The sequence below is a fragment of the Peromyscus californicus genome, unplaced genomic scaffold, assembly GCF_007827085.1.
Source record: "Peromyscus californicus insignis strain IS unplaced genomic scaffold, ASM782708v3 Scaffold_8__1_contigs__length_139910024, whole genome shotgun sequence".
Lineage (NCBI taxonomy): Eukaryota > Metazoa > Chordata > Mammalia > Rodentia > Cricetidae > Peromyscus > Peromyscus californicus.
In genome coordinates this window covers 40,311,829-40,337,260 of record NW_026294606.1, presented here as the reverse complement: position 1 = coordinate 40,337,260, position 25,432 = coordinate 40,311,829, and the positions used below count along the sequence as shown (strand labels likewise).

Genomic DNA, 25,432 nt, shown 5'->3' with positions numbered 1-25,432 from the left:
AGACTAGCAGGCAGAGTAGTTTTGGCGTGAGCAGAGTGGCGCAGCGGAAGCGTGCTGGGCCCATAACCCAGAGGTCGATGGATCGAAACCATCCTCTGCTAGACTTTTGAAAAGATGCCAGGGTTCAGGGAGAAGCCATAACAATATGTGTCACAGACTCTTAGAATAGATTTTTGAGTACCGAACTTGAGGTCAAAGAATCACAAAGGTAGGTGTTGTAAATAACTACTTCCTGTATTCAGGTTCTGGTAGAGTATGCCATTCAGCTTCCTAGATTCGTTGTCACTTTGTCCTGAGGACGCCCCACATCAGAAGGTTACAATTCCTGTCTGCCAGTCTTCAATCTCAGTCTATTTTAGCATGATGAGAAATCGTCTAGCTGTTACTACATGGTAGAAACGTTGTTTCAAAAGAATACAAGAGAATTACTTCTCATGGGAATATATCCTAAGCCTGTGTTCACTCTCGTAGTCGTGGCCGAGTGGTTAAGGCGATGGACTTGAAATCCATTGGGGTATCCCCGCGCAGGTTCGAATCCTGCCGACTACGTAGTAGCCTTTTCTTTGCAGGTAATAAAAATCTGTCCCTACCAAGTGTATCAGCACTGAAACTGATCCAGCTTTCTTTGGTTGTGGACAGCATTTTATTCCAATTCCATTTTCTTCTTTTGAATTTAACAAGACGCCAGCTACTACTGGTTTGATACCGAAACCAATTTGACGTCAGAACTCCGAAACCTCGCCTGTACTCACCCACTTCCCTTTGATCGTCCAAGACCTTGGGCACATGCAGCACAATGCGATTCCACTCCAGAGTGTATTTATTGTTTTGAAATCAGTATTTCAAACATATTTCCAGTTTGGCCTGCCTCTAGATTGTTTCAGAGGACAAAGTTCTGAGCTAAAATACCAGGCAATTTTCAAAACTGTTTTTGGCTAAATTTTATTAGAACAAAACAAAACAAAACAAAACAAAAAACTGTTGCTATTTAAAACGCTCAGGCTTCCTAGCGCATACAGATATTGCTGTCGTAGAGAAAAATAAACATAATAAAATATATTATTAGTATTACATAAGCAATCGATCCATTGCGAAATGCGGATAAAGACAAAGAAGTAAAAATATTTAAATAGGTAAAGCAATTCATGTTATCTCTCAAATTACAAGTAAATTCTTCTCATATTTAGCTCCTTTTCTTTTGCATTTTCCATCCGCCTGTTTTTGCCAAGAGATTTATAAGTGTTGGCACTTTTTCCTGTCAATTTTAGTCTAGCAAATGTCAGGTCAGGTAAACACACAATTCTCATTTTGCAAGGAGCCGCTGTACCCAAATTTTTCTCCAGCGGTGCAGAATCACGCTGTAATTCAGACCAAGGAGCAGGAAATCAGTCTCCACACTCTCGGTCTAAGATTTGCCAAGGGCTTCGCTTATTGTGGGCCCCATGGTGTAATGGTTAGCACTCTGGACTTTGAATCCAGCGATCCGAGTTCAAATCTCGGTGGGACCTCACGTGACTTTTGGCGCTCCTCCGTCACAAATTTACTGCCGACATTCATAGCGAATTCAGAACCGCGCCCCCTCCAGAAGTTAAAGTATCTTGAACATTTTTCTCAGCTCATCTTTTGCCCAGACTGCAAAATAAGATTCTTTCCTTCTAAACCAAGGGTCCATGTGTCTCCATTGTCTCCTTTTTTGTTGGAAAGTAGAGTTAACCTAATCTGGCAAACTTCTGTGCAAATGCGAAGATTAGGTCTTGTTTATCTTGGAGCGGGCTGAATTCCTATGTAAATGAGTGACTCAATTATTGTTTGAACTTCTGTAGATTTTGTACGTGAAATTGGTTCTTACAGAACAGAGCATGTGAGTCATTCAGTGCATTTTCTGTCTGAGGTAAACTTGTTATGAATGAAGAATACAACTTACCTCTTAATTGAAACGCAAATGTATTTAACTCATACTTTAGGTAGTTTATTAAGGAACCAGCGCTCTACGTGTGGCCCCATGGTGTAATGGTTAGCACTCTGGACTTTGAATCCAGCGATCCGAGTTCAAATCTCGGTGGGACCTTTGTGTTTTGAGTTTCTTCCACCAGTGTGTGAATCTTCCAGTGGGTGAATCACCCTTCCTTACACTCATTTCTGGCCTATGCAAAGTGTATGTGTTGTTAGTGAGCTAATTGTTCTAGTGTGTTATATATTCTCCCTGATATCTTTTCTTTGGAACCTTTTCAAAATATATTTTCGAATGCAAAAAGAAATGGTAGCAACAAGCTTCTCACGAATTATATGGTATAGTGGCTGTTATGCTAGACTCTGAAATGTGTCCTGTCCATATCATAGTTCTCCTTCCTCTGCTCCACATCCCCAGTCTCCTGAATCATCCATTAGTTCACCTTCAGGATGTACACAGCTAGATGCAAGTACTTCCATTTTTTAAATTTCAGTTTCTCCTTTTCTTCGAGGCTATTTAAAGTAAAACTGGCATTTAGCACGGCCTCTGTCTTGGAAAGGTTTGGACTTCACAGTGGTACAGTTGCGTGCATCTTAGGGCTTCTCTTGTTTGGGACACCATCCAGGCACCGATACTCATGGGCTGGCATCATTTAGAAGATTAACTGTCTATTAAAGGTGTATGGCAGTCTTTCAGTAATTATCCAACTCAAGGGATTCAGGATATAATGTCTCTAGCACCTGGACTTTAAGCCTCAGTGGCTCTGTCTGTTTTGGTGTCCTTGCTTTTAATTTTCGCCCAAATCAGGAGTATACCTGGTATGCATAGGAAGATACACCCTCAGATGTACAATTCCTCTACTCAGGAACAAATCCTAGTTCCTTGCTCTTTCTTCTGGGTAAAGGAAGCACTAGTCCCATCTCTATTTATTCTGCACTAGGTCATGTTAAAACACACACTTAAAAAAAATAGAATAATGAGTTCAGGTATAGATGAAAAAAGAGACACATATTCTCTGGTATTCAGAGACAGGTGTGACTGTTTACTGGTCCTGGATCTCAGGAGCTAGCCTGACACTCACAGTTGGGCCCTAAGGTTTGTCTTTTGAACCTCTGTGACTTCACAGCGTCTCCACACTGATGTTTCTGCTTCGCTGAAATGAGGTAGAAACTTGACCAAACAATAGCAAAACTCTCCATATCCCGACTAAGCATGGATGATCAAACAGTCACTGAATATCTCCTGACAACTAGTAAAGAGAGATCATCACATTTTACATCCTTTCCTTTCCACTCTTACCTTCTACAGCAAATGCATTGGTTACACAAACATCATTTTAAAAGATGAAACAATTTCTTAGTGTATCAGTTACAAAATTGTAGTGATTAGATATCTGAACACTTTACCTGGTAGTATCAATGTAGAATGAGGCACCTTGCTTGCACCTTCCTCCAATCACGAATTCCACACACAAATGCTACAAAGCCCTTTACTCCAGCATGTTGCTGAGTCTTCCAAGGTTTCTCGTGATACGTGTTCTTCCTACCCACAGAGCAACAAATCCAATTCATCTGACTGCAAATGTGCCCCTGATGATCTTCGCTTGGTTTGGTGTAGTGTAGAAATAAATAACAATAAGAAATGTATCAAAGGCAATACCAAATGACCAGCTTTGTCACATTTTCCTCTATAAAATGAACAAAACAAAGTCCCCTCAGATAGCCTTGCAATTCTGTGTCTCAAAGTCTATAGTCTGACGTCTGACGCTAAGAACCAATCATGACTTAGCTGAGTACCCCAGTTCTTCACTCATATCCTACCTGGGCTCCTCGGAGTCAAGTATTATGTCATATGATAGGCATTTATTCATATTAGATGCCTACTTGGGAGCAAGGAGGGATGCATCATAATCCAAATGATGATAGCATTGATATACATGACCACATAGAAATGAAAAAATCCAGTTTGAGTTTTAAAACGAGAGTCATCATAAATAGTCTTCCTTATTCATTTCTCCTGCTGTGGTTTCACTTAGATCCACTTCTTCCCAGCAGTTTATTTTTGCTTTTATTTTATTTTATTTTATTTTTTTAATCAAACTAAGAGAGCCATTTACAGACAGCGAAAGCTTTGGTTTCGTCAATGACATATGCGATGACGTGACAGGGATTGCAAGAAACAGTCTAACTAAGAAGCCAAATAAAACTAATGGATACCCCCAAAAAACCCCAAACCCAAAGAAAACGCCAACTCTCTTCCCCCCAAAAAAACCAAGTCAGAGGAAACACAACATCCTATCTATCAAAACACCCCAACAGGGATGACGAGGTGGCCGAGTGGTTAAGGCGATGGACTGCTAATCCATTGTGCTCTGCACGCGTGGGTTCGAATCCCATCCTCGTCGTTCAGCTCTCCCGCTGTTGCGTGGGTTTGAGGTTTTAGCACCGCCGTGGTGAAGAAGACATCCTGAACCGCGTGGTCCACGCGCTCTCTTCTTCCATTGTCTTCACGTATGCTTCTCTTTGCTCAAATTTGCATTTTTGAGACTTCAGGCATGTTTTTACCAAGTTGCCTCACCCATATCCACTCCTTCCCTGCCCTGCCCTTCCACTGTTTCCTGACTGACTTTGCCTTTTAGAAGCGGTTTCCCTTCCTGTTTCTGGGCATGACGTTCCTTATACTGGTAGTTTTTGCTCTCCTTTGGCAAAACAAAACAAAACAAAACAAAACAAAAAACAAAAAACAAAAAAAAAAAACAAAAAAACAAACAAAAAACCACCAACTTGTGAGATTCTGATCAGTGGTAGCCTTCACCTTGACTTTCCTCCGACAGAAAGACCGTCTCAGGCATCGCAGTCTGTCTCCTCCCTTCCATCTGCTTACACTTACATCTTAATTTTAGCAGTGTCCCAGAAAAAACACCACTTACCTGCTTTCGCAGCAAAAGATTGCCCACCCATAGCAGAAACACAAAATTGATGGGGCCACTAATAAAGATGGTCTCTGAAAAATTTCTTCTCTTTGTCCTTTGTCTCTTTTACAGATAAGGACATTGAGGTAGAGTTGTTTCAGACCCATCAGCTGCAGGGCTGAAGTCTTTCCAACGAGTTCCAAGGCAGCGAATATATATATAGTCTTATGTACAGTATATGTGGCTTGAAGACAGCTTATAAACTTTGTCCAGATTGATTTTGTAAATGAATGCATAGGCGGTGACTGTTCTGACTGGAGGCAGTCTGGATTCTTCACAAAGTGGGTGCTGTACATTGCCCCAGAGATGTTCGATGTCAGGGACACCTGAGTAGTCACACCCTGGCCTCTACCTTCACCTTACAGGGAAAAGGAGGCACAACGGAAGTTGACTTTTTTCTCTTTCTCTTTTAAACTTTACACATATCAAACATGCAACAGATATTTATAAAATAAATGCTTATAGATATTGCGCGTGCGCACGTGTGAATTGTACCTAAATGTGTTGTATGTTAGAAAGTAGGGTGGTAGATGTGGGCACTGTTTTGCCTTTCTGAGCCTTCCATCATGATTAAAAAAAATCAAAGAGAAAAGCCAGGCACAGTAGTGCCTGTCTGTAATCCCAGTGGGTGGAAGAAGGTGGGTTAGAAGTTCAAGAGCATTCTTGGCTAAATATGGATTCCAGGCTACATAAAGAAGGAGAGAGGAGAGAGGAGAGAGGGAGAGAGAGGGGGAAGGAGAGAGGGAGGGGGGAAGGAGAGAGAGAGGGAGAGAGGGAGAGAGAGGGAGAGAAGGAGAGAGGGAGAAGGAGAGAGGGAGAGAGAACAACCCAAATCTGAGTAAACCTGTGGAAGGCATTTTAACCTATTCAAGAAGGGGTGCCTTAGAGAATAGAGTGGACAAGGTAGGTAAAACCCTAAGAGCTCAGGCCCTCTTGGCCACCCCCACCGCTTTGTGACGGCCCATTCGTGCCTTTGTGACTGACTGCGCCTGCTTTCATTTTCAATGGCCATTGCTTGCTACAGCTCTCTGTGTTTTCGTTTGGATTCTTAAAGTGAGACCCAAATATAGCCTCAGCAACAGCAGCACCCATTCACCTTTCAATAGAGGACTGAATATCTGACCCTCGGTGCTAGGCTTAGTTCAGGCACTGAAGATCTATCACACCAGAAGTGTGTCTTCTGTTACTAGTGGACACTGCTGGTATCAGCACATAGCATACAATATACACAATAAGTCATGTCCGAATAATTTGTTTCTCTATTGTTTTCTTTTGGTATTGTTGAGTATAAAGCTCAAAGCCTCATTCAATGATGGGTAAGTGCTTTACCACTGAGACAAATGCTCAGCTCCTAAATCATTTCTAAAAATAAAAATGAGTATAATAGGTTTGCATTTACCTGCCCAAAAGCGAATTTTACTCTTGAAGGGAATATAAATTAGAGATATTTTTCCAGAAGACCATTGTTAGTTTTCATCGGAAGTTTAGAGCCTGACTTGGTAGCTAACACTCATAATCCCAGCATTGGGGATGCTAAGGCAGGAGGATCACCTTGAGTCCCCAGTCAGCCTTGACATTATATGTCCTTTTGAATCTAGAAATTACATTGCTTATTTCACTTTATTTTATTTAGGTTTCACTCTTTAGACTAAAGGAGATTTTATTCAAAAGCAAGTTACAGATTAAAAATGTACTATCAGCTGGGTGGTGGTGGAGCACACCTTTAATCCCAGCACTCAGGAGGCAGAGGCAGGTGGATCTCTGTGAGTCTGAGGCCAGCCTGGTCTACAGAGTGAGTTCCAGGACAGTCAGGGCTACACAGAGAAATCCTGTCTCAAAAACCCAAACCCAAACCCAAACCAAACCAAACCAAACACGCCCCCCCCCCAAAAAAAAAAAAAACTATCAAGAATGACACCAGGACACATGTAGGAAGTGCTCTCAGGGGCCAGTTTCTGGGATTCGTTTATAAAGGACACAGGGCAAGTGGTATGGATGAGATGAAGTCCTGAGTGAATGTGTATCATTGACAAGTGTAAGGCCATGTCAAAGACTCTGATGCTTCAGATCCATGGGAATGGCAAAGCATTCTCTGAGTGAGGCTCCCAGGAATGGAAAAGCCTTCTCCTGGTCCACATACTGGCCTTAAGAAAGGATTTCCCTTGAGCTAAAACCATCACATTGCAGAAACTATCAACCACACCTCCCTTCTCCTGGATGTTTACAGCGTAAGACTGCTCTCTATAGAGAATTCTTAACAAAATAAGATAAAACTGATTCCTTGTTCAGCTCTAGACAACAAACCCACCAAACTTCCTGGATCCTGCTGTTGGTGTATCTTCATCAGAGTGCATGACCAACCCCACCCCAGCTTTTCTGTATGTGCGTCTATTGTTTCTTCTCCCCGTAATGGATCCAGTTAGGTCAATCTCTAAAATGTGCAGGTCATTGCAATGTGCAAATACTAACTGGCTGTAGGAATGTGTACTGCAGCACTGCCTAGAACCGTAACTATTAGTAACATAATGAATAAGAGATTGGTCACACACACAATGCTATCCCCAAATAGAAAACTATCAGACCATTCAAATTTATAGTAAGGAAATGTACAAAGTGTGTGTTGTATAACAATATACAAACTCTATAGAAAAACTGCAATGAAAAGGCCGAGAAAGCTCGTCAGTATTTTATATTTTTTCCACTTATCTTTAAAGAACATTGAACACTGTCCTTTAGTTCAGAATGTCCCCCAAATAAATGAAAATGCAGCAATGTTAAAAGATGGTAAGTTGGAAAAAACTGATACAGTTGAGTCTTGTGAAGACCGTGTTCAGATGTTTAACCCACCGGCTCCTGGTCTGGTGTAGCAGTGGATCACAGGAAAGTGTTTCCTGGAAGGCAGCCGACTGAGCCTTCGTCATTTGTGTCACCATCAAGAGCACTTGCTTAGCATATGCCAGGCCCGGGACCGGGGGGTCGATTCCCTGAACCGGAAAGAAAAAAAGGTCAAAATTGCTGGATTTAGGTGGCTCTCTAGTGCCATCAGGTGGCTGCGCTGGAGTATTGTTTGGCTGTAGGAATTGTGAGGATGCTCAAGACCCACAAAAGCCTGGCCGCAGATCTACGTCTCGGAAGTTATGGATGAACTTCTAGATATTCACGTGCAGGTTTCGGTGAGCAGCAGTTCCCAACTCTCTTGGGTAAAGAACAAGGCACGTGGTTGGAGGAGCCTATGGTGCCGCAGGTGGAACCCAGTGTCTGTTTACCCTAAGCGAGTACCACTGAGTTTCCGTTTGCTGACCTTTTACTGCATATTTGACTTGATCTCAGTTTTCCTCTTAGCACTTCCTCTTTCCAAAGACCAACAGAAACATATCCTCAGTTAGGCAAATTGGAATTTATTGGTTTATTACAACGAAGAAGGCAAACCGTCATGGTGAATCAATCGACTTAGAAACTATTCTTGGAGAGCTTAGTCATTTTTATCTAGCTAAAACGATTAAGTAGGATTGTGGTTTTGGTTGGAAAGAAGTGGTCATCACACAGAGTGGGTGTGGGAGGTACGGGACGGGTCTGTGATCAGGACATTTAGCTATTGGCTAGTGTTCCTAGTTTACGCTGGTACTATCAGTTGATTCTGGAATGTCTGCCTTGCCATCCTCCCTCCCTCCCTCTCTTCCCCCCTCTCCGTTTCCTCCCCTCTCTCCTTCCCTTCTTTATCCTCTTCCCGTTCTCCCCTACCGGTTTCCATTCACTTTCCGTTCACCTCTCAAGAGCTCCAGGGCTTGTTTTTCTGAACCTCCATTTTAAAGCAGCACGTCTCACGTGTTTATCAAAGGGCGTAAATGTGACATTTTCTCAATTAGTGACAAATCTCTAGTGTCTGGTGACCACTGAAGTCTCTGGGTATCAAAGATCGCTCTACTTTTTCAGCCTTCCTGGGTGGGACAGGCTTTTTCTTTCTGTAACCTTTGCTATCTATACATTAGAAAGAAAAGGAAATGGGAAATACTTTGATTCAGTGTGGGAGCCCACAGAGGTTTCCTAGTTTCAAGGTCAGAGAGAATCTGAGCTTGCTTTACCCAGCAGGGCTGCATAAGAAGATGATTTGGTCAGGGGCACGGTTAGCAGGTGTTTGGAAGGGTCTACACTTGGCTGAGCGGTGTGCTTTGATCTTGCAAGAGGAGGTCTTTTGCCCCTGCCCTTGGCATGTTATAAAAAGCCTTTTGACTAAACCTTTGAGGCCGTTGGGTATTGATCCAGGCCCTCCCTGAGCTGTCCTGTGTTTGTTTTCTTCTCGTGGGCTAGGTCTCTTTCTATCTGATATTTTCCTATCCCTGTCTCCTCATCCTAAGAACTCTTCCAAAGGTGAGAGCTGGACTCCCACAATTCAGGCACAATTTTGTATTCTTGGATCAGAATTCCCATTTCTGCCAGGCATGCTGCAGCAGGCCCGAATGCCTGGGAGAGATAGGAGGCCAGGTTGTGCGACTTGAAACCCTGTCTTTGAGACAACAAAAAAGCAGGGCCAGGGATCATTTGGGATAATTTAACCCCACAAAATTGAGGCCCAGAGGCCCACAGTCTAAATCTGGGAGAACCTGGCAGCCCGAGATACCTGACGGCCTCTTCAGTTTTGATTCTTGTCCTTCTCTCTCCCAGTTCCCCGCAGCTGTTCTCAACCTGTGGGTCGGTTTGGTCCTTTGGGCGGTTGAACGACGCCTTCACAGAGGTCGTATATCAGATATTTACATTACGATTCATAACAGTAGCAAAACTACAGTTATGAAGTAGAAACGAAATAATTTTATAATTTTAGAGGAATTCTATTAAAGGGTCACAGCATTAGGAAGGTGGAGAACCACTGCTTTAAGGCCTTAAAAAAAAACTATCTTCCAAAACAAAAACAAAAAAACAATCTTCCTTTTCACTTTGACAGGAGGAAGAAAATTTCGAAAAACCCAGAAAATGCGGGGTGTGGGAGAGGGACAGCTTTTTTTTTTTTTTAAACCAGATGTTAGAATTTAATTTGTGGAGCTAAGAAGGGAGAGGGGGGGGGAAGAAGAAGAGGGGGAAAAAAAACAAAGCAAAAACCTCAACTAACCACGAAGGGATTCGAACCCTCAATCTTCTGATCCGAAGTCAGACGCCTTATCCATTAGGCCACGTGGTCACTGTACTGACTTTTGCTCATAAGCTTTAGGAAGTAAAAGAAACTTTGGCTGCGCTCTGGCAGCACATCATAAGAGGCAACTAAGGTCCACTCCGTGCATTTCCGTCGATTATTGGGGGTCACAAGGGTCGGATTTAGGAAATGTTGATACTGAATAAATTCGGTATTGCAACACATGGCTGTTCACGGAGAGAAAAGTCGTCGGCATGTACTCAGAACTGTCCGTGTTCATGCTCCCCCCACTCATTATTTACAGACTCGGTTCTACCTGCCGGTTCGCGGGTGTGACCCTCCCGCGAGACAAAGCTACCCTCCCACCTTCTTCCGGGACTTCTGCTGATTCTTATCACTTGGTGTTACAGCACTTCTCAAGATACATACTTGCTCACTTCAAAAAGAAAACAGTAGTTTTATTGGGGAATCCTCTGGTGTCTTGAGAGGTCTAAGGCCATTAATTACTATTTTTATGTTAGCTTTCACTAAGAAGAGAAATAGGAATAAAAAGAATTTTGACTGTTGCCATTTTTTACATTTAATTCATGGATCAAAAAATGCATTAAAATCATTTTAGAGAAGATACATCCATAAAATTTATGATACTTTCATGATCGCTACACAGCAGTTACTGGAGTTCAGAAACAGGGCCTTTTATGCAGCCTTTCTTTCCTGTCAATAGAATAACATTTGGAAAATAGCATGAATGAAATAGAAATGTGAATTCTTTAAACACACATTTGTTCTGAAATCCCACAGTCACGTGTCAGGTGAGCTTAGGTCACACAGACACATTCTTCAGTTCTGCAAAAGTTGACTGCGGAATTGTAACAGGACCCCAGACCTTAGCACAACTGACTCCATGGTGGAAGTGCCATTCAGTCTGTAAAACTCAGCATGTACACAGCACCATCTGCCCAAATGAAAACAAAGACCTAACCCATAAAAGTCCATAGTTCTGGGAAAGTCTCTAAATGTATTAACCTTACCTTTTGGCTTCTGTAGTTCTGCTTCTGGCTAACTGTTCTTCTTAACTGAATGAAGTATGTCAACCCAGGACATGGTTTCTGTGCTTAAAAGCCCATTCTGAGAAAGGCTTGGGGCTATACTGGGATCCTGATAACACTGTAGTCCCTGGCTGGCTAAATAAGATTTTCTATTGGCTTAAACTCAAATAGGAGCAGTCTGCTCTGGTGAATACCCCACAACAGAATGATGTTCTCTTTCTTCCTGGAGTTGAAGATTGCCTGAAAAGCTGCTCAGACGTTCAAATGGCATGTGCAGTGTGGTTTAGCTACCTTGGGAAATGGGTGGTGTAAGCAGTGAGAATGGCTGAAGTCTTCTCGGTCTTCAAGACTTTTCTTTCTGCTGTTGCAACAATGTACGTGTTAACTAAATGGACTCAGCAGGTTGTATTTATGTGCAGGCTTATATATATATATTATATATAAGTAATATATATATATATATATAATATTATATATATATGTAATAACAATAGTAATGAAAGAGGCCATGAATTTCATAGGGGTTGAGAGGGTGTAATGGAAGGAGCTGCAGGGTGGAGAGGGATGGGAGAAGTGATATAATTACATTTTAATTAAAAAACTGCAAAACAAACAAACAACCACCCCCCAAAATTGTATTGAGTGGGTTGGAGGAACATTTGGGATGGTGACATTTTTGTTTTGTTTTGTTGTGTGTGTGTGTGTTTAAGATCCGTTTTGCAAAGTTTGTATATGGAATGTTAAGACAGAGATGACCATTTTAAGAGGGTCAGTCTTACATAGCTGAATGTTGACAGCCCCAAATATACCCACCCAGTCTGTATTCGGTGTCCCGTGTTCTAACACTTCATCGCATCTTCAGTGGTTGGACAGATGATCTGAGTGTCGCCACCTCTCTTTCCAGAACCCTCTCTCACCTTCAAACTCTTCCACACTGAATCATTACAGTTAGAAACATTTTGCTCTCTTGTGTCCTGTTTGTTTCTTTGCCCAGAATGCTTTTCTTGTCGGCCTAGGAAGCACTTACTTACTTACTCAAGTTTCTTGTCAAAATCCCCCCCTTTTTCTGGGCTATAAATACCAGTGTGATGGCTACAGAAACTCCATTGTATGCTAGCCATCCATCTTGGTACTCACCTACTCACCATTTGTCTCTGACTCCTGTCCCTGGAAGATAAGTTCCCAGTAACCCTGATTCAGTGACCCCCCCCCCCCCCCCCCGACCCCCCGCATCCAAAAGTGTACAGCCATGACTACCTTTTTCTTTTTTAATTATATGACTAACTGCTTGCTTTGTTACTTATATAGATACATGATTTTTTTTTTTGAGTCACTTTAAACACTCTACTTGGCAAAACAGAACAGTTTTTTGCTTGTTTGCATAGATATTGAAGGTCTTCTTGTGGCTTTCCCCTTTAAAAATTCTTCCCCACACACCCCTCCTTCAAGGTAATCTCAAATTTGGCTCAGAGATTGTTCGCCCTGTTAGTGGCTAATCAATAAATCTTTTAATCATTACTGCATTGAGCCTATGGTCTTTCCCCAGGGGTCCATAACTCCAGGGCAAAGCCACCAGAGCAGAACTGCTCGACTGAATTTTCACTTCGTTCTGTGGATAACTGCCTTGGTGATGATCCTTGACCACACTCTGAAAGGTAAAATCTGGGAATGTTCACGTGGCTCCTGGGTAGTGATTTTATTCTACATCCCCGAAGCAGGGAGTCACTATGACCCATGCTGGTGGCATATTTAACACAGGGATGACTGGTGGAGTGTGGTCACCAGGCAACCAGCTCACGGTAATAACTTTGACTCCTGTTCAGTGGACCTTACTAGATAGCAGTGGCTGACACATACTACTGTAGCTCTCAGCTGTAGAGAAGAGGAGGAGAGGAGAGGACAAGGAAGCCTTCTCCAGACAGTCACCTTTGTGACAGCCTTTTCCTGTATTATAATCTTTGCTGTAGTCTTTAAACTGGGAGTGCATGCTGAGTTATGTGAAGACTTCCCCCAAGTCACTGAAAACAATTGGTTTTGTTCTCACAGATCCAAAAGTAGTGTCTTTATTATTATGAATTTACTTTTTTTGAGACAGTGTTTCTCTGTGTTGCCCTGGCTGTCCTAGAACTTGCTCTGTAAACGGGACTGGCCTGAGAACTCAGTGGTCCACCTGTCTCCGCCCCCTGTGTGCTGGGATCAAAGGTGTGCACAACCATGGCCCAAGAAATCCCGCCCTCCTTTTTTTGTTTTTGAGACAAGGTTTCTTTGTGCAGCCTTGGCTGTCTTGGAACTAGCGCTGTAGATCAGGCTGGCCTCGAACTCACAGAGACCCACCTGCCTCTGCCTCTGACTGCTGGGATTAAAGGAGTGTGCCACCACTGCCCGGCACAAATAGTACCTTTTAAAAAAAAAATTGTATTTTTATGTTTGAGGCAAGAAAACAAGGCTACCAGTGCTTGGTGGTTCTGTCAATTATTCTCAAGGTTGATTCTGACCTTTAGCCCCCACTGAGAAGAAAAACAAAAAAACCAACCCATTCCCAAAAGCCTAATGGGAGAGAGGCCTTTGGACTTCTGTTTTCTGATCCAGTAAAGAATTATTTTTAAAGAACATAGCAAACCCTGTTAGTACAGGCAAGAGGAGCAGTTCAAGGTCACTCAAAACAAAACACTTATCTAGATTATAGGCTACTTAATGCATTTTTCTTATTTATTTCTATGACAGCATCTGACACATAAAATTTAAACAGGAATCTTTCCTGGGAGAGAAATATAAGACAGCTTAGAAAGTAAGCGTAGAGAATAGCATAGCTTCGCAAAAGACGTATCAGGAGGGTAGAGATTAAAGACACAGCGTCAGAGTTGGCAGAAGTGGCCTTCTCAGCCAGACTTCAATTGAAGAGCCCACACACTCCCCACCTCCACACTTTTCTCAAAAAACACTACCCACTGCTTTCAAGAATAAGACTGTAGAAATTGCAAAGAATATCTAATGGGACTGTTCAATAGGTTTCTAGTCTATCACTATACCCTTGGCAAATAAAGCCCTATAAATTATGTAATGAAACAAACTGAAATGCTCTTCCATTCTTACCCTCGTATTCGCCTTCGTTTAGCGATTTTAGGCGTTTTAGGGCACAGTAACCAGAATAAATCTACTTATCAAGAGAACATAGTTATCACTTGAGCGTCCATGAAAAATTTCCAGTCTCTTCTCCTATTTCCAGTCAGATACCTATTTGACTTCATCACTACGAACGGAACCTAAAGTACTTGGGGGAAAGAATAGAAAAAAACTGAGATAGCAGAGGATGGTTTCGATCCATCGACCTCTGGGTTATGGGCCCAGCACGCTTCCGCTGCGCCACTCTGCTCCACGTTAAGAGAGTGCTAATAAAACCCTTAGCTTTGTAGTTGCTATCCTACGCCTACTTTATGTAAGTGCCTACGGGAACTTTTAACTTCGTCTACCCAAAGGGTGCTACTTGTTGGGAATAATGTCGCTACCGAATCAAAGCGAAAGCAAAATTTGGACTAGAGTAGCAAATATTAGCATACTAATAAGTGACTCGATGTGGATGAGAAAGACAGGTAAATATTTAAATGAGAATCACGAATTTTCGACAATGGAGAAAACAAGACAATACAGATACTGTCCTCAGCACGCCAGTTGGTAACAGTCTTAGTGACCAACCACGCATTTACCTGCCGGAAGCAAGACTTTGGGGTCTGGTTTGTTCTGAAGTGGAGGTCGTGGAGGAAATGGTGCTGTGTTCTCTCCAGTCTTTGGTCCTTTACAGCAGGAGATAAAACCATGGGAAGCGGAACTCACACACACCCCGTATCAACAGTTCTGATCGTCTGACTGACCAAAGCTCTGCAGTCGCCCTAATACGTAGCAAGTGCAAATGTGCATTATTAAAGACATTCTTTACTCTGAACTAGTTAAAATGGCCAATAAGTCCTGTTTTGGGACAAAGGACCCAGCTCCGGAAGTGGGAACCACGAGCGTTGGTGACGTCACCTGGCATGGCTATGCCAGGGGCGGGGCGAATGCGCTCCAGGTTTCAGTCTTCAATTAGGTCCGCAGACACTGCATATAAAGGGAAGTGCCTGCCTCTGTCTTGCTTCTGAGGTCTGAGCTACAGCAGCTTAGTCATGTCCGGTCGCGGCAAAGGCGGGAAGGGCCTGGGCAAGGGCGGCGCCAAGCGCCACCGCAAGGTCCTGCGCGACAACATCCAGGGCATCACCAAGCCCGCCATCCGCCGCCTGGCCCGGCGTGGCGGCGTCAAGCGCATCTCCGGCCTCATCTACGAGGAGACCCGCGGGGTGCTGAAGGTGTTCCTGGAGAACGTGATCCGCGACGCCGTCACCTACACGGAGCACGCCAAGCGCAAGACCGTCACCGCCATGGACGTGGTCTACGCGCTCAAGCGCCAGGGCCGCACGCTCTACGGCTTCGGCGGCTGAGCTGCAATTAAACGTTTAATTTCTCAAAACCAAAGGCCCTTTTCAGGGCCGCCCACTTCGCAGTAAAAGGGCGGACATATTTAATGCTTTTTATCGTTATGTTAAGCGGTTTCATTACTACTAAAAAATAGGCACGCTTATGTGATAATCTAGTTTTTAGTGCTAGGTTCGCGATGGTTCAGGAAGCGTGCACACATCCTGCAAGGAACGATAAATCGTTATCTGGTGTGTTCCCTGTATTTATATGGCGCGAGGTGCACGGACAAAGCGTGAGAGTTTTGCCAAGGCGTACCCGGGGACAAAGGCGCAGGGCGGTGGCTGAGCGAGCGCACAGCCTGGTCTGTGGTTGGTGGGTTGTTTGAGTTTCTGTGCTGAGTGCTGAAACCAGGCTTGAAAGGCTGCCTCGAGTGTGCTGGAGACCCACTCGACGTTCGGCGGCTTTTCTTCTGGCACACCTATGGTGGAGGACTGGTGTTCGCTTATTAAGGGAAGGATTTTCAAAATCGGGCATCAGATGCAATATAAAACCGTGGGTAGTTTTACTGTGCAAGCTTTATGCAGACATCCGAGTTTCTTTGTTGATTGGTCGTTGGATAAATAAACAACTTAAGGCACTATTGACATAAGCACACTTTTGACATTTTCGATGTGGTCTGTATCTTCAGGAATCTGGTTTCAGCTAGGAGTGCTAAGATTTGAGAGTACTGTACACCGGACAATTTGTGGTTAAATGTCCTGATGCCTTTTTAAAAAACAATAGAAAAGGTGCTCTTCGTGGCCAGCAAGTAACTTGTAAGGTTATCCTCTGAAATCAAGAAAACTAATGGAGTTAATGTGATTTTCATTTAACTTTATTTACTGTCTGTAAATCAGAACAATGTATGGGGTTTGGGTCTCCTTCCACCTAAGCAGCCAACTCAGTTTAGCAGGTTTTCCGCAATCAGTTTACTCAGCCTTCTGGCTGTCTCCCTGCTTATCTTTATTGTTATTGTTATTATTATTATTATTATCATCATCATTTTTGGTTTTTCTTTTTTGAGACGGCTTCTCTGTGTAGCCCTGGCTGTCCTGGAACTCCCTCTAGGCTAGGCTGACCTTAAATTCAGAGATTAACCTGCTTCTGCCGCTTGCTTTTGCCTTTAATCCCGAGTACTCAGGTGAGAGGCCTGTGCCACCACCGCCCGGCTCTCATCTTTATTTTTAAAGACAAGGGTTTCTGTGGGTAAGGAAAAAAAAAAAGACACTATTGGAGGTTAAGAACGTGTTTGAGGAAGAAAAAAGTATCCGAGGCTTAAAAAAGTAATCTGAACACACCAAGCGTCAGACACAGTTCTGTGCTCTGGGTATTACAGGTATAAATAATTTAAATGTATATGTATGGGTGTTAGTGCACCACGTTCCCAAGGAGGCCAGGAGGGGGTTTCAGATCCCCTGGAACTGGGGTTCAGAACAATTGCGAACCACCATGTGGGTTTTGGGAACGGATTCTTTTTCCTCTGCAAGAGCAGTCAGTGCTGGAGCAGTCTCTCTAGCCCAGGCCAAAATATTTTTAAATCTTCCAGGACGTGATGTCGATTGGGCGTTGGAATGCAGACAAATCAAGCAGCACTGCTAAGTGTTCTGCAGATTACTGAAACAGGAAAAGGCACAATGTGTGCCAGGAGGTAATGTTTGTTTAGATGACGTGGTTATGTTGGCATCGTGAAAGTGAAGGAGCGTTCCTGTTGGTCATCTATGAAAGTCTGGGGAGCTGAGACAGCCCGAAACCCCAATGAAAGGAAGGCAGTGGTTCTTGGGTCCTTTTGTGGGCTCTTAGAACTACTTTGGGTTTTGCTGTCATTGAAGTGGGTAAGATGGGTGTGGGTGTTCCAAAACAGTTGACTACACAGCTGCCATGACAGGCTTAGAAGCCCAGACATTCCCTATACCCCGCGACAAATGCCAGCCAATCAGGGTCCTGAACCCTGGAAATACCCTCACTCCAACCTCTGCTATGATAAAAATCCCACCCTACCCAGGCTTGGGGCTGTCTGCTCTCACTGCTGCATCCGACAGACAGAGAGACCAAGCTCGGACCTTGAAAAATAAAGGCTTTTTGCTTTTACATATGGGATTTGGCCTCCGTGGTGGGTCTTTTGGGGGTTCCCCTTGATTTGGGCATAACAGTGGGAACCATTTTAGGAGTCTGGCCTGAGAATAGGCAAGATCTGATTTACATTTTAAAACATTAATGTAGATGCTTCATGGAAAACAGTGATAAGGAAACAAGGAGGCTACTACAAAAATTTAGTTTGTGAAGGACAATGGTTTGGATCAGTGGTCTAGGCTATGAAAAGTAGTTAGAGTTTGTGTATGGTTTTGCAGATTTAAGGCTTACCCTTAAACATTTATATTTCTAGCTTTTATTATTTTTTTTTTAGCAAAAATGGAAATACTGACAATATTAAAAATATTGAGGTTGTGGCTAGAGAGGCATCAGTGGAGTTAAGAGCGTGTACTGTTCTTGGAGGGGCTTAGAGTCCAGTGCCCTCCACTTATGTTGCTTGGTTCACAACAACCACAGTAGCTCCAGTTCCAGGGGGAATCACTTATGCACAGAGACACACATATACTTAAAAACAAAAACACTCTGTAAGCAAAAGTATCGAAGCTAAAATCAACCTTGCTCCGCATATAGTTTAACATCTTCCTCAGCCTACCCTGGGGCTAGGCGCATACAAGGATGAAATGTTATAACTAGCAAGTCTCTCCTTTTCTCCAGTCTTTTCCTAATTAGTTCTTGTTAGCTCTAGTGAGTTTGTGGAGAGTCCTCTAAAGGCCTTACGTCGCTTGAGGTGTGGTTGAGAGGCGACAATATTTAGAGGTAAAGGGTCTTGGATGTCCCAATAAGACTAGAGAGTTGTACTGTTAGAAAAGCATCATTTACAGGACCAGTTGAAGAATGACACAGAGGCTTAGCAAAGCTGCTAGACCATAGCCCCATTAAAGCCACAGAGAACTCTGTGAGATACAAGGGTTGAAGGCAATTCCATAGGCACCATAGGCAATTCCCTTGGTGCAGTCACTGTCCAGCCTCAACGGCTTTTATTAATCAAGAATGTCATGCAGTATTTACTAAGTATCCTCTATGTAGGATTCGGAAATGCTCTAAATGGGATCAATTGCCTAAATCATTCAGAACTGTTACTTTGTCTGGAGGGATGTATTAAACGAGGTTTGAATATTTCTGAATAAATTGTTTAAAAAGATGCTTAAAGTTAGCAAACAGTATTGAAAAATGAAAGTTTAAATAATATATAGTGCTTGGGAATTTTACAAGTCTCTACGTTATTGGGTCATTTAATATTCATAGTAATTTGTTTAGTGGGCAGATAAATCACGAAGCTAGTAAGAAATTACTGACTTCAGAAGGATTGCCGGAGTCCTCCTACAACATTTAGAAAAGTTGTTAAATTTGGGGGCTGGGCATGGTGCCACAGGCCCTCAATCCCAGCAATTGGGAGGTACACATAGGAACTCTGAACTGTAGGCCAGCCTGATTTACAGTGAATTCCGGGACAGTGAGCGCTAGTGAGATCTCATTAAAAGACAAAACCAAAAAAAAAAAAGAGGGCCAGGGGATGGTGGCATACACCTTTAATCTCCGCACTAGAGACAGAAGCAGATAGTTGGTATAACGACATTCTGACTAGTTTTACTTTACATATATAAAAATATATCTTATGATCATCACAAGATAAATTTAAACTTGACTATGCAGATACATTGTATTTAAAAGGTAAACTGTTCAGGCTACAACCAAACACTGTGGTTCACACCCATTACAAAAACCCAATTTTGTTGTGGAGATAGTTACAGTTCTCATAAAAGAACAAATGAGTGGCTCTGAAAAGAGCCTTTGGGTTACGGTGAGGTCCGCCGCTCACTTGGAGCTGGTGTACTTGGTGACGGCCTTGGTGCCCTCGGACACGGCGTGCTTGGCCAGCTCCCCGGGCAGCAGCAGGCGCACGGCCGTCTGGATCTCCCGGGACGTGATGGTCGAGCGCTTGTTGTAATGCGCCAGGCGCGACGCCTCGCCCGCGATGCGCTCGAAGATGTCGTTGACGAACGAGTTCATGATGCCCATGGCCTTGGACGAGATGCCCGTGTCGGGGTGCACCTGCTTCAGCACCTTGTACACGTACACCGAGTAGCTCTCCTTGCGGCTGCGCTTGCGCTTCTTGCCGTCCTTCTTCTGGGCCTTGGTCACGGCCTTCTTGGAGCCCTTCTTCGGGGCGGGGGCGGACTTCGCCGGCTCAGGCATGATGGACAGACTACGTTTAGTGCAGGAACAACTAAAACGATTTTGGAAATGCTTCAGTCCTCCCTGCTTTTAAATAAAGCTCTGGCTATCCTTGTTAGCGAATCTGCCGACGTCAAATACTACATGTCCAATGAGAACAAAGATATTTGAAAACCACGGTAACCATTGGTTAAGGTGAAATAGAATGTGTAGCCAATGAAATCACTCTGTTTTCGCGCCGGCCCATGCCTATAAGTTCGCTGCTGCGGCAGTCTCAAGTATTTCTGAACAAATCTTGCAAGCTAGACTTTGAACATGTCTGGACGCGGCAAGCAGGGCGGCAAGGCTCGCGCCAAGGCCAAGACCCGCTCGTCCCGCGCCGGCCTGCAGTTCCCCGTGGGCCGCGTGCACCGGCTCCTCCGCAAGGGCAACTACTCGGAGCGGGTGGGCGCCGGCGCCCCGGTCTACCTGGCGGCCGTGCTGGAGTACCTGACGGCCGAGATCCTGGAGCTGGCTGGCAACGCGGCCCGCGACAACAAGAAGACGCGCATCATCCCGCGCCACCTGCAGCTGGCCATCCGCAACGACGAGGAGCTCAACAAGCTGCTGGGCCGCGTGACCATCGCGCAGGGCGGCGTCCTGCCCAACATCCAGGCGGTGCTGCTGCCCAAGAAGACCGAGAGCCACCACAAGGCCAAGGGAAAATGAGACCAGTGCGCTTAGTTTTTGTTTGAACCCAAAGGCTCTTTTCAGAGCCATCACCTCTTCATATGAGAGTTTAGTAACCTAAACCTGTTTTTACTTAGTGTGCGATAAACCCACTGTCAGTGCAAGAAGCATCGAACCATATCCCTATAACTGAACTGTGAAGCTTGCTTAATTGTCTTGCACAAGCAGAAACTAAGAATATCGCACAAGTGTGCTGTTTTTCATTGGACACTTTCATTTAGCGCTTTGCGTAGTGACTTGAGAATTTTTCCAGGGCAGGAAGGAGGTTGGAAAGTGGCTAGGATTGAAGAAGCTGATGTCAGTTCAAGGTCTTTTTGGAAATTGTTACTTAGAACAAGGCCTTACGGAAAGTGACAAGGCAGCATTCAGTGGCTAGTTGAGATGTATTCCCGTTATTTTCATGCTGGCCTGTTTACTGGTGACATTCCACACTCCTAGAACGCTATGCTTAGAGCTACACAACATTACAGTCCATGAGCTAGAATGGAAAAATAAAACCCAAGGGAGGGTGGCCAACATGTTTTCCAGAATGCCTTTTGGGAAGCGACATGACATGTTAAAGTCCGGTTTCCTGTCCTCAAGTTCAGCAAGCGTTTCAATACAGAAGCGTGGAGTCAAACTTAAGAAATCTAGGGTGTGCTAAAACAAATATTTTTATTTTGCTAAAATAAATGTTTTTAGTCTGCTAAAACATGTTTTACCGTTAGCAAGTTATCACAATCAGTATGCAAAAGTTAACCAATTACCGCTTGAACTCCTCAGCCAATCGTACTATTGCGCGGGCCTTTTGAAAAGTCATGAAAGCCTATCAGATTGTTTCTCTGTGGGGGGGGGGGGAGGCAAAGCCGGTGCGCACGCGCGAAAGCAAACCTACATAAAGGCAGCCCTTGTGCTGTTCAGTTATCTTCATTTCTTCTGTCCTTTACAGTTATGGCTCGCACCAAGCAGACGGCCCGCAAGTCCACCGGCGGCAAGGCCCCGCGCAAGCAGCTGGCCACCAAGGCTGCCCGCAAGAGCGCCCCGGCCACCGGCGGCGTGAAGAAGCCGCACCGCTACCGGCCCGGCACCGTGGCGCTGCGCGAGATCCGGCGCTACCAGAAGTCCCACCGAGCTGCTGATCCGCAAGCTGCCGTTCCAGCGCCTGGTGCGCGAGATCGCGCAGGACTTCAAGACCGACCTGCGCTTCCAGAGCTCGGCCGTGATGGCGCTGCAGGAGGCCTGCGAGGCCTACCTGGTGGGTCTGTTCGAGGACACCAACCTGTGCGCCATCCACGCCAAGCGGGTCACCATCATGCCCAAGGACATCCAGCTGGCCCGCCGCATCCGCGGGGAGAGGGCGTAAAGAATTCCTTCCATCTACTCAACCACTTTTAAAGGCTCTTCTTAGAGCCACCCATCTTCCAAAAAAAAGGCTGTAACGTCCTTTCCCATTTTGTTAAGGGTAGTTTTAATATGCATTCAAAAGTGTTCATTTGGATAAGTCTAGAGTAATATATAGGATTCTCTGTTGGAGAAAGACTTAACACAAGTGAGTGTCTTGGGTTCCTTTCCTTGCTGTCTTATATTCCCTTCTCAATTTCATTGAAATAGGGTATTCCAAGACTTTTAAGTTTACAGTAAGTTATTTCACACAAAGACTGGGATTAAAACAACCCGTGATGCATGGGTACAGTAGTAGGCCAAGCATTTACAGAAAGTATAGTAAAATTTTACAATTGCACATGTGTATACTTTGTAATTGTAAACCACCTTCGAAGGACAAAGCTAATTTTAACTGTCAAAAAAGTTTTCCCAGACTTCAAAATTGTAACTTTGCTATTTACCTATCCTTTGGGCTTTCCCCCCTCTTTCTAACAAAAGGGACTCATGTATCCGGGTCTGTCCTGCAACTGGCTTTTTAGCCTAGAATGGTCTGGAAATGGGAGATCTGCCTGTCTGCCCCTCTTCCAATTGCTAGGATTAAAGGTGTACACTAAAGCCCTCTGCTTTTTGGTTTTTGAGATTCTAAAACTTCATGTGTTTCTTCAGTTGGCTTAACAATCATTAATCTGGAAAGTCATGCATCTGGTCACTGGATTTGTGCAGCAGGTTATTATCACAGTGGTCTGTGTGTGTTATAGAGATTTGAAGGCTGGTTTTTAAGGAATTGTCCCAGAGATTGTGATGGAAGGAAGACTGTTGGATATTGGGAGGCTGAAAACTCAACCCCAATCATGCTAAAACCACTATTTTCTGAACACTATTCCTTGAAGAGCCATGAAGATTGATTAAGGTGGTAACTTTCACTTGTAATCACCTTTCCCCATTGTATTGAGAGCCCACAAGTACCCTTGGGGCAGACATATTGGAGCCTTTCACTTCCAGGCTTAGGTGCCTTCTGCATAAATATTTTCTTTGTAAAAAGCCAATGATTGGCTTCCTTCGCACACGACAAAAAAGCTGTTTCCTTTTTATCAGTCTTTCCCCCCAAAGCATTTTTTTTTTAATATACTCAGCAGATTTGGTAAATGAATAACCAAGTCTGGCTCTGCCTCCAGTTACATACTGCAATATTTCGTTTAGTTAGAAATTTTGGCACAATACAATCTATCATCTGTGTGTCTGTGTGCCTATCTATGTAGGATCCTTTTTGTATAGCACAGAAAGATGGGATTAAAGGCGTATGACCAGGCGGGTCAGGAACTCAAGAGTACCTGGTACTGCTCCCAAATGATGGGATTAAAGGCGTATGACCAGGCGGGTCAGGAACTCAAGAGTACCTGGTACTGCTCCCAAATGATGGGATTAAAGGCGTATGACCAGGTGGGTCAGGAACTCAAGAGTACCTGGCACTGCTCCCAAATGATGGGATTAAAGGCGTATGACCAGGTGGGTCAGGAACTCAAGAGTACCTGGCACTGCTCCCAAATGATGGGATTAAAGGCGTGCACTACAACAAACTGCAGACCCAGGAATTTAGCGATCTTCCCTGACCTCCAGTTACCTTTTCATCCCATGAGTGGTAGCGTCCTGGATGAGCAGATGCCAACAGTTGAGGATACGCATTGAAGTGTTCTGGTGTAAAACTTGAGGTGGCTTGTCCTAATGACATCAACAGAACAGCTGTTAAAAAGTAACTCTAGAGACCTGATTCAAGACTTCTCTGTAGTTCTGGTTGGATTTTACATACTTAATTCCAAGATGAAAACATACCAAGGTAATTTGGGGTTTCATTTCTAGTCAGAATACCCTACACAAACTCCTATTACAGTATCATAAAGATTATTGGCATATCATAGAGAGGTTTCCGTGTATTAGGTAGGTGAATTTCTTGGATACCTGGTCTTTTCAGATTTAAGGATTGGAAAACACTGACAAATGGTTTTTAGGAGCATCCTCTTAAAGTTCAAATATTGGTGAAATTATTAAGGCCACTCCACGTAGTTATAAGGAGTTTTATTTAATGGCATAACTTGCAAATTAAGGGGTCTGGGGAAGGTGTGTCGCAGTCCAGCGGTGTTCTCTGGAGCTCTGCTTGGCTCACCTCCACCGTCCAGGGTCCCGGAACAGAGAGAGCGCTGGCCCATCCAGATCTCGGGTCTCCAGGCCCCTCCCTTGGCCCTGCCTTGTAGGTGTGACAGTTGCCCAAGTCTCAATGGGGGTTGGAACTTCCAGATCAAAGCGGGAATGGCTACCCACTACATTCAAACGTACATTAAGTGGACTCTACATGCCATTAAACTAATTTCAAAACACGCCTACAGCCAGCACTGCACATGAGGGTAGGTGTATCTCTCATGATTTCCTACGTCAGCAGTATTAAAGCTCTAAGCTTTGAAGTTGTGGGTGGCTCTGAAAAGAGCCTTTGGGTTTCGGTGAGGTCCGCCGCTCACTTGGAGCTGGTGTACTTGGTGACGGCCTTGGTGCCCTCGGACACGGCGTGCTTGGCCAGCTCCCCGGGCAGCAGCAGGCGCACGGCCGTCTGGATCTCCCGGGACGTGATGGTCGAGCGCTTGTTGTAATGCGCCAGGCGCGACGCCTCGCCCGCGATGCGCTCGAAGATGTCGTTGACGAACGAGTTCATGATGCCCATGGCCTTGGACGAGATGCCCGTGTCGGGGTGCACCTGCTTCAGCACCTTGTACACGTACACCGAGTAGCTCTCCTTGCGGCTGCGCTTGCGCTTCTTGCCGTCCTTCTTCTGGGCCTTGGTCACGGCCTTCTTGGAGCCCTTCTTCGGGGCGGGGGCGGACTTCGCGGGCTCGGGCATGATGAGACAGGAACAACTGGAACTCAACACTGAAGCTTCTGGGCTTCCCCCTTTTATAAGGGAGTTATTTAAATGAGGCATGAAAAAGCACACTTCTGATTGAGTGATATTTCGGTGACGTCACCTGAACTTTGCCCAATTGAAATACAGATCGACACAAACGCTTCTCAGAAGGGAAGACAGAAAATATTCACTGAATGCTTCTAGATGTCTTAATTACTGTACAGTTCGTTTTAAGTGGGCAAGCGTTTCTTTTTCCCTATGGAATCAAAGGACCCTCCACATTGCAACAACAATGCAATTTAAATGATCTCCAAACATAGCTTCTGAAAATCATTCTAGGGTTTTTTGTTTTTTTGTTGGTACATAATTAGCTTTTCTGATGCTAAGGCGACTATGGAATTGATGAATTTATTAAAAAGTGGAAAAAAATCGACCATGTTCGTGCGTGTCTGTTTGACCACATTTTAGTCGGATTAGGAAGATGCTCCCGTTGTAGGAGTATTCCTTTAAACTGCTCAGGTGTTGCGCAACCAAAATCGCAATAGTATCTCTTACTAATTTGCTGGTAAGCAAAATTGAACAATTATGTTACTTAATGGCAACA

General features: G+C 44.3%; 4 protein-coding genes, 1 long non-coding RNA gene and 8 other non-coding genes across 13 annotated transcripts in view; 7 read left to right on the top strand and 6 right to left on the bottom strand.

Annotated features, from left to right (window-relative positions):
* The first annotated feature begins 29 nt into the window (after positions 1–29).
* On the top strand, positions 30–101 carry Trnam-cau (transfer RNA methionine (anticodon CAU)). Its single transcript has one exon. It is a non-coding gene; the product is annotated as a tRNA-Met (tRNA).
* Positions 102–467: 366 nt separating this feature from the next.
* On the top strand, positions 468–549 carry Trnas-uga (transfer RNA serine (anticodon UGA)). Its single transcript has one exon. It is a non-coding gene; the product is annotated as a tRNA-Ser (tRNA).
* Positions 550–1,436: 887 nt separating this feature from the next.
* On the top strand, positions 1,437–1,508 carry Trnaq-uug (transfer RNA glutamine (anticodon UUG)). Its single transcript has one exon. It is a non-coding gene; the product is annotated as a tRNA-Gln (tRNA).
* Positions 1,509–1,996: 488 nt separating this feature from the next.
* Positions 1,997–2,068, top strand: Trnaq-uug (transfer RNA glutamine (anticodon UUG)). The gene has a single exon. It is a non-coding gene; the product is annotated as a tRNA-Gln (tRNA).
* A 2,205-nt stretch (positions 2,069–4,273) lies between these two features.
* Trnas-gcu (transfer RNA serine (anticodon GCU)) lies at positions 4,274–4,355 on the top strand. The gene has a single exon. It is a non-coding gene; the product is annotated as a tRNA-Ser (tRNA).
* Positions 4,356–7,593: 3,238 nt separating this feature from the next.
* Positions 7,594–15,075, bottom strand: LOC128103130 (uncharacterized). Its single transcript, XR_008215633.1, has 2 exons — positions 14,801–15,075; positions 7,594–7,906 (listed from the first exon to the last, which is right to left on the bottom strand). It is a non-coding gene; the product is annotated as an uncharacterized LOC128103130 (long non-coding RNA).
* On the bottom strand, positions 10,023–10,095 carry Trnar-ucg (transfer RNA arginine (anticodon UCG)). The gene has a single exon. It is a non-coding gene; the product is annotated as a tRNA-Arg (tRNA).
* On the bottom strand, positions 13,518–13,660 carry LOC128104856 (small Cajal body-specific RNA 20). Its single transcript, XR_008216150.1, has one exon. It is a non-coding gene; the product is annotated as a small Cajal body-specific RNA 20 (non-coding RNA).
* On the bottom strand, positions 14,398–14,469 carry Trnam-cau (transfer RNA methionine (anticodon CAU)). The gene has a single exon. It is a non-coding gene; the product is annotated as a tRNA-Met (tRNA).
* Positions 15,076–15,140: 65 nt separating the features above from the next.
* The window catches only part of LOC128103123 (uncharacterized), a 47,341-nt gene continuing 37,049 nt past the window's right edge, over positions 15,141–25,432 (top strand). Inside the window, exons 1-3 of the mRNA XM_052727204.1 lie at positions 15,141–15,543; positions 21,826–21,836; positions 24,324–24,348. Of these exons, the coding sequence (XP_052583164.1) occupies positions 15,254–15,543; positions 21,826–21,836; positions 24,324–24,348 (326 nt within the window). The 5' untranslated portion in view covers positions 15,141–15,253. The remainder of the gene's footprint in view (positions 15,544–21,825; positions 21,837–24,323; positions 24,349–25,432) is intronic.
* Positions 19,442–19,903, bottom strand: LOC128103111 (histone H2B type 1-C/E/F/G/I). The gene has a single exon (XM_052727193.1). The coding sequence runs from the start codon at positions 19,866–19,868 to the stop codon at positions 19,488–19,490; it is 381 nt and encodes a 126-aa protein (XP_052583153.1). The 5' UTR covers positions 19,869–19,903; the 3' UTR covers positions 19,442–19,487.
* LOC128103104 (histone H2A type 1-B) lies at positions 20,157–20,555 on the top strand. Its single transcript, XM_052727187.1, has one exon. It carries the CDS (start codon positions 20,163–20,165, stop codon positions 20,553–20,555), a length of 393 nt encoding a protein of 130 aa, XP_052583147.1. The 5' UTR covers positions 20,157–20,162.
* On the bottom strand, positions 23,991–24,827 carry LOC128103109 (histone H2B type 1-C/E/F/G/I). Its single transcript, XM_052727192.1, has one exon. It carries the CDS (start codon positions 24,823–24,825, stop codon positions 24,445–24,447), a length of 381 nt encoding a protein of 126 aa, XP_052583152.1. The 5' UTR covers positions 24,826–24,827; the 3' UTR covers positions 23,991–24,444.

Bases quoted from the DNA above. Each gene is read 5' to 3' on its own strand.
- LOC128103111 (XM_052727193.1), bottom strand. From the start codon at position 19,868: ATGCCTGAGCCGGCGAAGTCCGCCCCCGCCCCGAAGAAGGGCTCCAAG.
- LOC128103104 (XM_052727187.1), top strand. From the start codon at position 20,163: ATGTCTGGACGCGGCAAGCAGGGCGGCAAGGCTCGCGCCAAGGCCAAG.
- LOC128103109 (XM_052727192.1), bottom strand. From the start codon at position 24,825: ATGCCCGAGCCCGCGAAGTCCGCCCCCGCCCCGAAGAAGGGCTCCAAG.